Raw genomic sequence first — 13,606 nt, 5'->3', positions numbered from 1 at the left:
GGTTCCATCCATAACCACACCCTTAAAACACAAATGTACACCCTTGGAAACTTTCCAATTTGATAAGCAATTTGATAAGGAAAATATGACTGCCAAACAAACACGGACCCTTCTTGTCCTGATTGGTTGTATGTTGGTGGTTTGTATCATTTGCCTTTTCTCTTGTTCACCATGGTTGGGGCATGTTCGACCAGAGTTTTTAATCTCTGAGCTGATGGTAGAGCTGCCAGATGGTAAGGAGGCCCTATCTTTAATATTAATGCCAATAAAGTTATTAAAGTTGCTTATTAATATTCCCCAATAAATTAACTAGTCAGTTTTTGTTTTGTTTGATATTTACCAACCACTACCTTAATCACAGAATTATATATATATATATATATATATATATATATATATATATATATATATATATATATATATATGTTGGTGATGTATAGTGATGAAGGTAAGGTCATGCTCTACATTCACACACATGAGAAGTCATAGTGTCTGCAGTGAGCCTTTTGGACAAAACAGCAGCCCAGCTGGCAGCAGAAGCCTGAAGGGAAGCCTAATCTCTCAGAGAGTTGTAGGGACACATGTAGAGGGTGCTCATGGGTACTTGACCATATAGATCAGCAGTGGAGAGGTTGTGAAGGAAAGGGGCATATAATAGAGTGAAGGAGCTGATTAAAGCAAATAAGAGGAAGTGTGGGGATCCATATATAGTTTGTGTGCATGTTGTTTGTTTCTCTGCAAGTGCATGTGTACATTTGTCTGTAGAGGAGTTTGTTAAGGGATGAGGCATCTTTGCTAGCATACAGAGTCTTTGTCTATGGGGTTGCAACAAGCTTTGGCTATACAAATGATAATATTTTTTAATGTGAAAACCATGGAAAATAGATTATACTGTCCATTTTAAGAACATCATTTCAACTGCTTCAAAGAAAAAAAATCATTCATGTTTTTCAGGTTGAATGACATTGATGAGCCTTATGAATCTAAGCTGCAGTTTTTTATTTTATTTTATTTTTTTTTATTTCAGTGATGTAGTTGCTCTGGTGTGCTCCAATTTATGAACTGTCAGCTAGTTAAAAGTAACACTCACATTAGTTCCAGCACCAGGCTTTTCTATTTTCTTTCTAGCACCAGTCTAAATGAAAATTAAAGTTACTATATATTATTTCTGAATTACTGACCTCCAATAGATTTCCATTCAAGCCTGTTTTGCACTTCCCCTGCAGGTACTTCTTTACAACAGATTCTACTATAATAATGTTCCAATCTATAGATGTCAAATTACAAATATCACTGCACATTAGTCACCGTATATAATTTAATTGTTGAAGGATTTAGAACATCTATACAGTAATGGCTTGTCTAAAATGCTGCATATCACCCTGCATAATCAAACCTCTGGAAATCCTCTCTCAACAGGCAAAATGTATTTATTTGTACTTTACTGTACCTACGCCATAGCCAAGTCTTAAGGCAAATTGTGCACTTTGTGGATTGGTAGGGGTTTATTCCACTTATTCCACTACCTATGTGGGCTTGAAGCTTGGTGCATTGGGAGAGAGAGGGCGGCTCAGTGTTGGCAGAAGACAGTTCGTGACGGAATAGCAAATGTGTGGCGCAGGCTGGAGTCCAGAGGCTGGGCACAGCATGCAGGCGACAGGTGATTTGATGTGGGCCTAAGCGTGAGTGTGATGTCACTCCGAGGTTCATGACAAGGCTCGTCTGGCCTGGCAGACGGCCCGTCAACTCGTGTCTGTTCAGGCCAGCGGGCCACGAGCCAACAGAAGGACGGTAAGGATGGACAGATGGATGGATCAGGCAAATGGGACGAGGGAGAGGTTCGTTTAAGAGAGGTGGGAGATGAGTAGAAAAAGACAACAAACAAAACAGTCAGAATATAGACTTTGTTTTGGTTCTTTTCTATTTCCAAGGAGCCAGATACCTGGAAAGGTGAGATGGTAAAAATGGCATATTGCATTTCTCTCCCTCGCCCGCTTTAACCCCCTCAACACAGAGTACTTATCTACAAAACAAAACAAAAATAAATAAAAAAACAAATAAATGGAATGCTGTCATCTCAAATGAAGACAGTAAAACTTTTATGACTTGTTTTTTGCTGCTTTTGGCAGAAAATCAGACAGTTCCTTAGGTCAGAGTCATGATCAACACAGAAGATTGTGTGGGGCTCAGCAACGTCAATTGAGTTTTTTTTTTATATATATATATATTTTTAATATGGAACAAAGTTGTTTAAAGAGGACACGCTGGACTCCACATAATCACAACAGCAATGACATAACAGACATCTGAAGTCACTTCTTTTCTGGTCAAGGACACAATTGGCCAGTGGCATGGCTTGCTCAACACACTGTGCATTCTTTGTTTCTCCTGACCCCAGTGGCTGTCTATCTCTTCACTATTGGCATGTGTTAAGAAAACATGGCACATTTAGAAGGAAAAAAAAAAAGACTTGTTTTGATGACTTGTCATCTCACACCAATTCTTGACACTGCAGTAAGAGGTCTGACTCGGAGATCACAGAGAAGCAGAGAGTGGAAACAGGCTCAAGCTTACACCATGACTTATGCAGAATGTGACAGTGAGTGTAAAGAGACAGAGACACAAGCACAAACCTCTTATTCTACTATATTGGTGTTTCAATGCACTTGATGTTAGCGAAGAGATATTACATGGAGGGCAGTTAGGAAAGGTTAGAAATGTGTTAAGAATCAAGGACACATCATTTGGAAACTATGTTGTTGAATGGAAAAAAAAATGCAGACAATGGAAAATAGTGAGTTTAAACAACAATGCTTTAAATTTAGGCCAGCATGTGACAGATTACAGATATCCATACTATGGTGGTAACTGCAACAACATGGTAATGTGGTATAAGTGGACATCTTAGCATTTATCTTTTGTTTTCTATCAATCAGTTTACTCCAAACATTAAACTGATTGATCACTGGACTGTGAGTAGTGTGCTCATCGATGTGTGCCTGTGTGTGCAAGCTCTGCCAAGCTTCAAGTCTGATGGAACCTTCTGGAAGAGTGCTCTGAAGACCGGCCTCAGCGTGATTGCACCACAGGACTTGGGAGGAGGTTCAAGTGTGACGGCCAGTCTTCTGGAAGCCACTTTAGAAATCCTCACAAGAAATCAACTTTGCATTTCATCTTATGCTGCTAATCAAATAAATCACTACCATTAATTACTCTGCATATTCTGTGTGCTTATGCTTACTCACAGTATAGGTATGCATAGCCAGAGAAATAATTAGAGCATGCACAGTTGTTTTTTTTTTTTTGGACTTTAGACGCACATGCGTTTAACATCATATATCAGAAATATCAAGGTAAATTGTTTTTTTTTGGACTTTGGACTCACATGAGTTTAACATCATATATCATAAATATAAATGTACATCTATTTGCTATAAACATTCAATTTAGACAACAGCCTGTAAATGAGCTGTAAACTTAAGGAAATGAGCTAAATATGAATACTTTCAGAATGATGTTAAACTCATGTGAGTCTAAAGTTTTGTTCACCAACTGTCCAGCATGGTTTAAGATTTTTATTTTACATAGGACGAAGTTATATAGCAATGTATTAAACTGTATAGTGAAATTCATGTTTTAACTATAAGTCTGATGAATGTATACATGGAGAGACTCCAAAGTAGGCTTCTGTAAAATAGATTTTTCCCTGCTTGTGATTTACCATTAAAACATTGAGATAAACTATTTAATTATCTTGATAGCAGTAGTATCATTTGATTCCACAGTAATACACAGTAAACAGTAAAAACATTTTAAATATAATCCTTTTACAAATCGGTTGTTTAATGTCCACATGGCCAACATTTGGAGGGGGACTAGGAGGTGGTGTCAGTTAATATCAGAGAGTTCAAAACACCTGCAGGAATCATTCAAGATTTATATGTTGAATGGCTAATCTACTGCTTTTTGGAGAGTGATATTTTTGAGTAATAACGCATACTACATCAGAGCTCATAGAGAAAATGTGTAATGGTTGGCAGGTCTGGTAATATAATATAATCCAGAGTCAACGTTACTAGATATCATGGCAGTGTAATACACTGTAGAGGTGATTTAACTGTTATGTCAGTCTGTACAGGATTTCAGGTTTTTTTTGGTGATTGTTGTGACCAAAAATGCTTGATTCTGCTGTGGCTTTTTTCAAAAATTTGTGCTGCAACTTGGAAAGTTTTTTTGTGCTTTTTTGCAGAAAACTACTTGAATTGGCAAAATTCAATTGCACAAAATTATTTTGCATGGTCTTTTGCGGTGATGTTTGTTGGAAAATGAGAACTTTTAGCTGTACTCATGTTTGATGAATGTGAATCGAAGAGGGCTTATGATGAATGTGCGTTGTAATGACGTCACATGACATGTCTTGGCTCAAATCTGAGGAAAATCTTCGGGAATTTTTCAAAATTGCAAGCTCCTCAGAATATTGCAAAGTTTGCTTGACTTTGCATTCATTTCTGCGATTGCAAAATAAAAGCCTGCTCCAAAGAATATGCACCTGAAAATTCTTGATCAACATTATTCCTTGTCTGTGAAGGCAAGGCATCAGTGGCCAGGATCATAACAATTTTTTTCTGCCGTGCTATGGGGCAATATGTGACCTGCCTCTCCCATTGCCAGATGAAAGCTGTTACAAAGACTTGAGGTAACCAGTGGCTCAATGCAGGGCCAAAGCCTTGCTGAGTGTTCAAAAGGCAATCTATAGCAGTAGCTACTGTATATTCTTTTTGTTTTTTTTGATTTGTGTCTTATAGGGACTTCATGGATTCAAGCAGGTTCAGACATAACCAGATAACAGGAATGGGGGTGGTGTTCACTAAAATATGTATAATTTGATGTCTGAAAATATGACATGAAGCAATTAAGGCTAAATCAGTCCTTCGCCCAGAAGCTGTTCAGGTGATGTGGGCTTTCAAAAGCTGAACCCCCTTTTACCTCTTAAGTTGCTTCAATTTACACTAATTGACATGCATTTGATTTTTTAAGTGGGCAATAAAGCAAGACAGAATGACCGTTGAGAGTGTTCAAGTGCATTTAGAGTGCTACGATTACATCTTAATTGCTATGCCTGAGCTACCAAAAAGAAATATGCTGTATTTGGTTTTGCCATTATTTTTTAAAAACTTTAACAAAAATCAAAACGTCAAAAGGAATTTTAGTGCATTTAGCAAGTTCCAATAAAACCTTTATCTTTGAGATATTAAAACCAGTCTTCCAGCTGCTGCTTTATAGCATTTTTTTCGATTGGAATTTATTTTTGGTAGACCTTGCAGGAATTTCAAAATGGTATTATTACGAGCATGCACTTATGAGAACATCGATTTTATCACACCTGTTTGATCTATTTTAAGACCAAATCTTCATCATGGCAAGTCCCTGACAAAAAAGTATTTACTTCTTTTCTTTTGAGAGTCTGTATTTATGTCTTTGTCTCAAAAACCATTGCATTTTGTTTGTCTGCAGGGCTCTACTTTAAGAGCTTTTTCATCAGCGTGGCTCTATTTTAAGAACTTTGTATTTAATGATACACTGTATGGCCAAAAGTTTGTGGACACCTGACCATCACACCTACATGCACTTTCATTCTAGATTTAGTCCCCATTTTGCTGTTACAATAAACTCCACTCTTCTGGGAAGATTTTCTACTAGATTTTGGAGTGTGGATATGGGGATTGGTGCTCATTCAGCCACAAGAGCATTAGTGAGGTCAGCCACTGATGTCAGGTCAGGAGGCCTGGAGAGCAGTCAGCATTTAGTTAAGCATTTAGCAGTCAGCATTTAGGTCAGGCCACTTGAGTGGGGCTCCATTCCAAGCTTGGCAAGCGTGTCTTCATGGGCCTTGCTTTGTGCACAGGGGCACTGTCATGCTGGAACAGGTTTGGGCCCCTTAGTTCCAGTGATGGGAAATTGTAATGCTACATCATACAAAGACATCCTATACAATTGTGTGCTTACAACTTTGTGGCAACAGTTTGGGGAAGAACCACATATGAATGTGCTGGTCATGTGTCGTCAAACCCTTCACCATACCGTGTAAAGAAAATCTAGTCTCCTTACAAGATATTATGCTAGAAAAACACCAGTATGCATGATTTCATGCTGACTCTAGGCAACCAAAACTGAATTTAAGCTAGTTAATGACTGCAATTGACAGACTTTTGAATCCTACTTTAAAAAGAGTAGATTTGAAATTGAGATTTCATTCTCATTGACCTTCCCATGTGATTCTCACCTCCTTAGAGGGCACTCTGGATCCCTTCCTCCGTGTCCACCAGGTCTCGACAGTGGCAATAAGGCAGGACAGCACAACACCGGCTGCAAGCACAAAGAACACGCCAGCAAAACTGTGGATATCCAGGGCGCTGGCACTTTTCTTCGTGCCCATGGCAGAGTAAAGGTCACATGGGCTTTCTCTGGGCCACCATTTCAGCTTCAGAATATCCATGTCCCCATTCTGCTGCAGCTCTAAGATCCTAAACACAGCACAGAATAGACATGTGATCATGTGCTCCATTGTTGGAAAGGTGGATAAACTACAATTACATAAGAAAAGCTTTGGCATGACTTACTGTTATCTGTGTCTTATATTAAAATATTTGGAGTACAGAGATTGTTACAGTGTAATGATTGTAGTTTTGAATGCATGTTATATAGCTATGTATTATGTAAGGAGTAAAACACAACAGAGTGTGCTGTTATAGGAAAAAAATTAACAATGTAGTATCATGTGGCCCTATGTGAAGTGGAGTTAATGTTACCACCCCTCTTATACCACAGAAATTACAATTATTAATTTATTAATGAAAGACACATCATGCATTTTAACCATTTACCATTACATTTAATGCACTGAAGCACCTGTGAGACAAGTTAGTTTCTGTTATCACTTACGTTGTAGCAATATAGTCATTCCCTCACCAGCCTTCTACCATAAATGTTAACTAAACATCTCCTTATAGAAACATTACTTTTACCAAAGGTAATATATTGCTTGTTGTGGAATAACTGCAAATCATCTTTCAACTAAAAATCAGCTTATTATTAGCTTTAGATTACATAGTATGTCTGACATACAGACCATACTTGTATGTCTGCCATACTTTTTTCAAAATTCTTATCTGTAGTAATCGCACATGCACTACAGTAGAGACACTTAGAGATGAGGTTGTAAAACACTGCAGATTACCTTTAAGTACAAATTTTCCCAATAAAAGGAGTGAAATGTATCTGGCATTCCACTGTAACTGACTCAATAACTGCTAGCCAAATTTAATTTTTACAGGATTACTATCTCATTTAAACTGCACAGCAGAGGTCTGTGCACGACACCATTATCCACTTTTTTATGTTCTGCCCAGTGGCATCTGTTGCTGCAGTGCTCAAATTTCTACTCCATTTGCCCACACTAGAGGGCAGTGTCTCCACAAAAAAGCAGGCGGATAATTCCCTGTCCACCAGTCATGTTTTAATGTAGAGGAGCAGTTTGCACTAATGACACTGCACTGACAAGCGTGATGATGAATACAGAACACAGAGCTTTATCACAGTCCTTCCCACTGATTTATTGTTCACATCGCTGTCTTTTGGACCTACAGCAGGGAGCACCACTAAACACACATTCTCTAAAGGCGACGAATAGGGACCTGTCATGCATGTGCTCTCGCACTCACGCAAATACACACATTCACAAATGTACACATCAGGGAGGTCCATAATCCTACTTTGTACATATATTTGTATATACAAATGCAAACAGAATGTGAGAATCGTGTGTAATGTGTGTACGTTCATGACATTCACTCGTTAAAAAAAAACCCTCAATAAATAAGATCATAGAAGCCTATCAATTATAGTAACATTTGTGAAAAGGGAACCTTGAGACACTGACAATTACAACATCTAACAGCAAGTCTCTCAGCAAATAGCAACCTTTTAACTTCATGACATACAGCAACCAAGCGAAAGTAAATAATGGCTCTACTCACTGCAGTAGTCCTAGTAACTGATGAAATAGGGTTTCAGTCAGAGGAGCACTTAAAATGAACACTTAAAAAAACCCCAAACTCTCATTCTTAACCTGTCCAGTCAGAGGCATTTTTTCAATTAATGTTCAATTTAAAATCAGGCAGCATTAGTCTAACAGTCAGAAAATTGGTAAGCTGCTAAGCTTTGAGAAATTAACTTTGAAAATGCAATGCAATCTAAGTGTCCTTTCTGAAATGTTTACTATGTGACTAAATAGGCTATGTGCTGCTTTAGAGCCAGACTAACCAAACTGACACATTTTAAAAGGACAAAGATAAATAGAACAAAAACACAGAAGAAAAGGCTGTTATATTTTTAGATGTGTGGACCTTCATGGACCTGCTTTGTAACTCACAAAATATTAACTGTTAATATTTAGCAAGCTGAAGATTTTGCACAGAGGGAGTTATTAGCACACAATTAGCCTTTGTTTGTGTGCATTATTGTATGGGAGAAAATTGGCATGAACCCACAGCAGCAGAATTTAATAAACACAACCTATAATTATTATGATAAACCATGGAAATGACCAGAGGCAAAACACTGAGGGTGCTATAAAATGTCTGTCCTGCTTGCTGGTTGTAATTCCATATCTATTTCTCTATTGAAGTGCATTCATATAAATGTTAAACATGTATTTCTAAATGCTGAATTAAGCTTTAGAGTGCTTTCATTTCTGCAGCACTTAGTCTGTGTAAATCGAACATGGTGCATTTTCCCCACTGGTGTGGCTCATTTCAGCAAGTGAGAACACGGGAATCTCACTTGGGTGTGGACCAGAACAACCGGTCCAAGAGCAACTAAATGAACTGGTCTTGGTCCGGTTAACTTAAACGTGGTTCGATTGCAGAGAGAAAGCAATCTGACCCTGAATTGACACAGCTTCAAGAAGTGAACCAGACATGTGTGTTTTTGGTTGCAGCATTCTTTGGTAGATGCAAGCTGCTAAACTGTTCCACAAGGAGCTAACTGAGCCATAAAACAGAGCTGTAGCACTGAAGAAATGACATGCGTTCTGGAGATTTAAACTGATGAACAAAAAGAGAAAAATAAACTTTGGATGCAACACACAAAACATTTTAAACTTGTTATTTATCTAAACAAATATAACTGAATCATTTATTTAGTGCTAACTCTGCGTTTTCTGTGCTTGGGTGATTGCTGTGATTTCAATGAACACTTGGGCAAAGATTTGTTTACCTCTGTCCATCGCTGTATTTCTGACCAGTGAATGAAAGAGTTTAATGAATACATTTTCAGCCCAACATGCCCCCTTTTTCATTTTTTGCTTCACTGAATTATGTTTAGTGTGAAACCAAAGCAAATTAAACAGCAAACGAACCAAAACTATTCATTTTGCTCTGATACAAAGTTAACAAACATTATTATACTCTTCCACCAAGTGCAGCACATGAGATATTATATGGTGACATGGAATTATATTGCACTACTTTATAATGTATTACACACATAAATGCCAACTTCAGCCATGAAACTGTCTGAGTGCTGATTGGCCGTGCAACAGCCTATCAGCCATGCTTCTCCGCCAATGTAACCCCACGTACTCATACTCGCTCAGCAGCAGCAGCAGTGTAGCAGATCTAGTCTGCCAGACCAAACCTATTTACACTCCATCCCCATCTATAAAAGCTCACAATTTCACTCCGAGAGATGTCATGACTTAAATGTAATAGTTTAGTAAACCAGAGCTGTAAGTAGAGCTGTAAGTATAAGCTGCATTTCACCAGGTTCGTGGAGTTGTTATGAATCACAGAGGCAGTAGAAAACACACTTCCTGGACAAATTTTACATCTCTATGCATTCTCTTACCACCAGCCACTTCTTTTCAAGTGAAAATCCATTACATGAACTGGGGATGCCATATAATTAATCAAAGTATGCACTATAACTTGGAGAGAATGGCAAGCCATGAAAATGCAAACCACAGGGCATTGTTACCATCATATTTGCATTTTTTTCTTTTTACTGATTGCTTACCTGCCTGTCCATGGGACTCCACAGGATTGCTTACCATAAAGCGTGCAGCATTGGATCATTCATGACGCTGCAAATTAGCTCTACCTCCACTCCAGCAATTATAAAAGAATATAAAGGAAATAAATGTCATATTTTTAGGATCTAGGGCCGGGGACACTTTGGCTTAGTTGTTAGCACGTTTGCCTCGCACCTCTGGGGTTGAGGGTTTGAATTCTGTCTCGGCTTTGTGCGTGTGGACCTTGCATGTTGTCCCTGTGCTTCTGGGGTTTCCTCCAGGTACTCTGGTCTACTACCCAGTCCAAACACATGTGCTGTAGGCAGATTGACATTTCCAAATTGTCTATGTGAATGTGTGAGTGATTGTGCCCTGTGCTGGGTTGGCACCACATCCAGGGTGTCCCCCATCTTGAACCTTGAGTTCCCTAGGATAGACTCCAGGCTCCCCTCTGTAGGATATGTGGTATGGCAAATGGATGGATTTTGAGGATCTAGATCTGAAGGTCTGGTAATGACCTTGCATGTTTTTAGCAGCTGTTGCCAGGCAAATTAACACCCCTATTGCCTAAACCTTCTGGCACTTGAGCAAATAGAGAGAGATATGATGCATAGGGATTAAGGCTGGACAAACCTAGAAGAATCAAAAGTCTATTTTTACTCATTTGGATTCACTTCCTGAGGGAGTCATGAAATCAAAGACCTGATCTGTCATATATAATTATTTTAGAGGCCATAGTTTGAAATTAACATATAGTGTATTTAAAACTCAGTAAGCCATACTATATGACTTAAGCTCATGTGGATAAATGAATTTGCTCTCCAGTAGCTTTACTGGATTTCCTCACCATTTCTTCTGAGCGCCCAGCTGTTTTGCTAAATCATTAACTTCACAGACACACTGTATCTCTTTCTCCCTCTCCTCATGTCTTCCCCTAAAGATCCAGCAGAGAAACAACATGCTATCAATTTGCAGCAGTGGGCCTTTGAATTATTTATAAATTTTTCCACAATTACAGATGGACTGGCTCTTAAACTGTGCTTTTGGTAGTGTGTGGTGCACAGAGACTACATCTGCTTGACTAATGTGTGGAATATGTGCTTGCTAATGCAAAGCTTTGGGAAATAACGTAAAGGTAAGAGAGAAACATAAAAAAAAAAGAATAGGTGCTATGCTTATTAAGCAAGCTGTGACACCTGAGTTTTTGCACTGACACTGCTGGACCTTGTCAGTGTCCCATCAGTGATGACTGTACATGTTTAATCAGCATTAGAGGCCGATAGGAGTGTAAGAGTACTCTGACTGGGTGTTCAATGGCTTGAAAACTGCAGCTACTTTTTTTTTTAGTTACATCCCAAAATACAAGACCCTGATTTACTAATAAGGAATGCTAATTTGCATGTTTTGCATTGGATTACTGATTTGTGCAATAATTCGGTGGCTGATTAACAGGTTCTTTATAAAACTAAATGATGTCATAGCAGATCATGTCACATAAAGAGAAATTATGTCATACTGTATGGAAACAATTGTTTTAATGAGGTTAAGGTGCTAATAATTCCCTCTATATCCATGGTGAAGTCAGGTCCCAGAGATTCACAGAGTTACATTAGTATACCACCAAGTAAAAGCGCTGTGATACACTGGAATGTACATGAGTATGCATCCTGTCCATAATGGAAATGCAAAGAAAATCTTTTCACCCTCTCTTTCTGATTGGTACTGGCTTCAGAAATGCAAACATTTGGAAAAAAGTGAATATAAACTTTACGGCCATAGCATTAAGTTATAATTGTAAGAATTTGGTGATTTTATTTAGTCTATAAATACCTTCTGACATGCAAAAGTTAAAGCAGCCTCCTGGTTGAATTAATTTGTTCAAGCAAACAGCATTCAAATATTTACTTTCAAGCTTGGTAAAAATCACTATGGGTTGCATACACAGCTCACTTTATTTGAATTTTTGAGTAGAAACACCCCAACCCCCCAAAATATTTAATTCTCTGTAGACTTTCTATGTTTAAGCAATCCACCTCCATTTCCTGTTATATTATTTCTAGGTGTAGACCATGCCAGTTGTCAGCTGTAGTCTGTTCAAGTAGAAATTTTTACAGAAGATGGAAGGTTATGTCAGGCAATCTTCAGTAATCTCAGCTGGCTGTAGTTCTTCAGCACTATCTTGATGTGTTATGGCCCTAATAGCTGGTAAATTTCCTCTGAACCTCCTCTTGCAAATTGATAACACCCTTAAACACATTGGATGTTGGATCAACTCAGATCCATATCTAATTTTTGAGTTAATCATCAACATTGAGTTAAACATATCAATATTGTCATTATCCACCACAATTATCTGTATTTCTCAGTTTTTCAGTATATCATTTGGATTTTTGTTTCCTCTAAACTAATTCCTCTGTTCTTTGAGGGCATAGAACAGGCATTTGTGTCTCTCTTCTTAAGGTCTGTCTGTCATGCAGTCTCCTCACTTGGCTATCGTCCCTCCTGGGCCCTCGCACTCCGATTAGAGTGTGGACTGCCCTAGCTGTTGCCATGGAAACCAGCTGCAGCAGAAATGATCACATGTTATTAGATGACTCTAACTGCAGGCAGACAAACTGCTTGATATGAGTGAGAAAAAGAGGGAGAGGGAAACAGAAAAAAGAAGAAGAAGAAGAAGAAGAAAAAAAAACAGAAGGCAGATATTTTTCTGAGCTGACAAAATGAATTAGAACACTGCAGAGGCACCAGAGCTGTCCCTCCTAATACAGAGAGACAGCTGTATCTTAGTGTAACGCTCCCTTCCAAACACACACACACACACACACACACACACACACACACACACATACAGGTTGGCCAGATAACCAAAAGACTCCCATGTATAAGGAACTTGTTGTGTTAACACAGTGCATTTGCCAAACAACAGCACTGCTAGTTAAATGGTGATAGGAAAGAAACAATGCTAGCACTCTGGAACAGCATGACAATGGACTTGAAATGTCATGTGTTCACATGCACAATTTGTTCAGAGGCTTTCACTCTCAGTGGTTAAAATCTGCTCATGTGGGTGTCTGCCAAAAGCTTACAAGCAGCTCCACATCTGTCCTGTTAGTGGAACTGGTAGTATGCAGTGCCAAACATCAGTGATTAGCAGTAGCTCTAATGACTATACTTCAGCATTTAGTTCAATATTATCAAAAAGAAATTTCCTGACAGTGCCTCATGGATACATGGCCAAGAAGACAAATTTCCAAACAGTTCCAATGAGTTCTCACAGTGCACCACAAAGAATGAACAGATTCAATAAAATATGCAATGCCATATTAGTAGTGATTATTGAGATACAGTAATTCATGTTAACATTAATATACTTAAACATTCAAATTGATACATGGCAAGCAAGTCAAGCAAATATTTTTATAGTATACATCTATTAGTTATGTAGATCGAAAGACTACTTTACTTTAAAAACAAACAACCCCTCCCCCCCAAAAAACAAACAAACACCTAATGCCAGTAACAATACAGCTGCAATCA

At 38.3% G+C, this 13,606-nt stretch overlaps 1 protein-coding gene across 2 annotated transcripts in view; it reads right to left on the bottom strand.

The window, feature by feature from the left end:
* grid2 (glutamate receptor, ionotropic, delta 2) overlaps positions 1-13,606 on the bottom strand; it is a 517,533-nt gene that overhangs the window by 2,547 nt on the left and 501,380 nt on the right. For both annotated transcript variants that reach the window (XM_053625025.1, XM_053625026.1), the window contains one exon: positions 6,284-6,524. In XM_053625025.1, the coding sequence (XP_053481000.1) occupies positions 6,284-6,524 (241 nt within the window). The remainder of the gene's footprint in view (positions 1-6,283; positions 6,525-13,606) is intronic.

Source organism: Ictalurus furcatus, chromosome 5, assembly GCF_023375685.1.
Source record: "Ictalurus furcatus strain D&B chromosome 5, Billie_1.0, whole genome shotgun sequence".
Lineage (NCBI taxonomy): Eukaryota > Metazoa > Chordata > Actinopteri > Siluriformes > Ictaluridae > Ictalurus > Ictalurus furcatus.
This window is presented reverse-complemented; position numbering and strand designations above follow the sequence as displayed.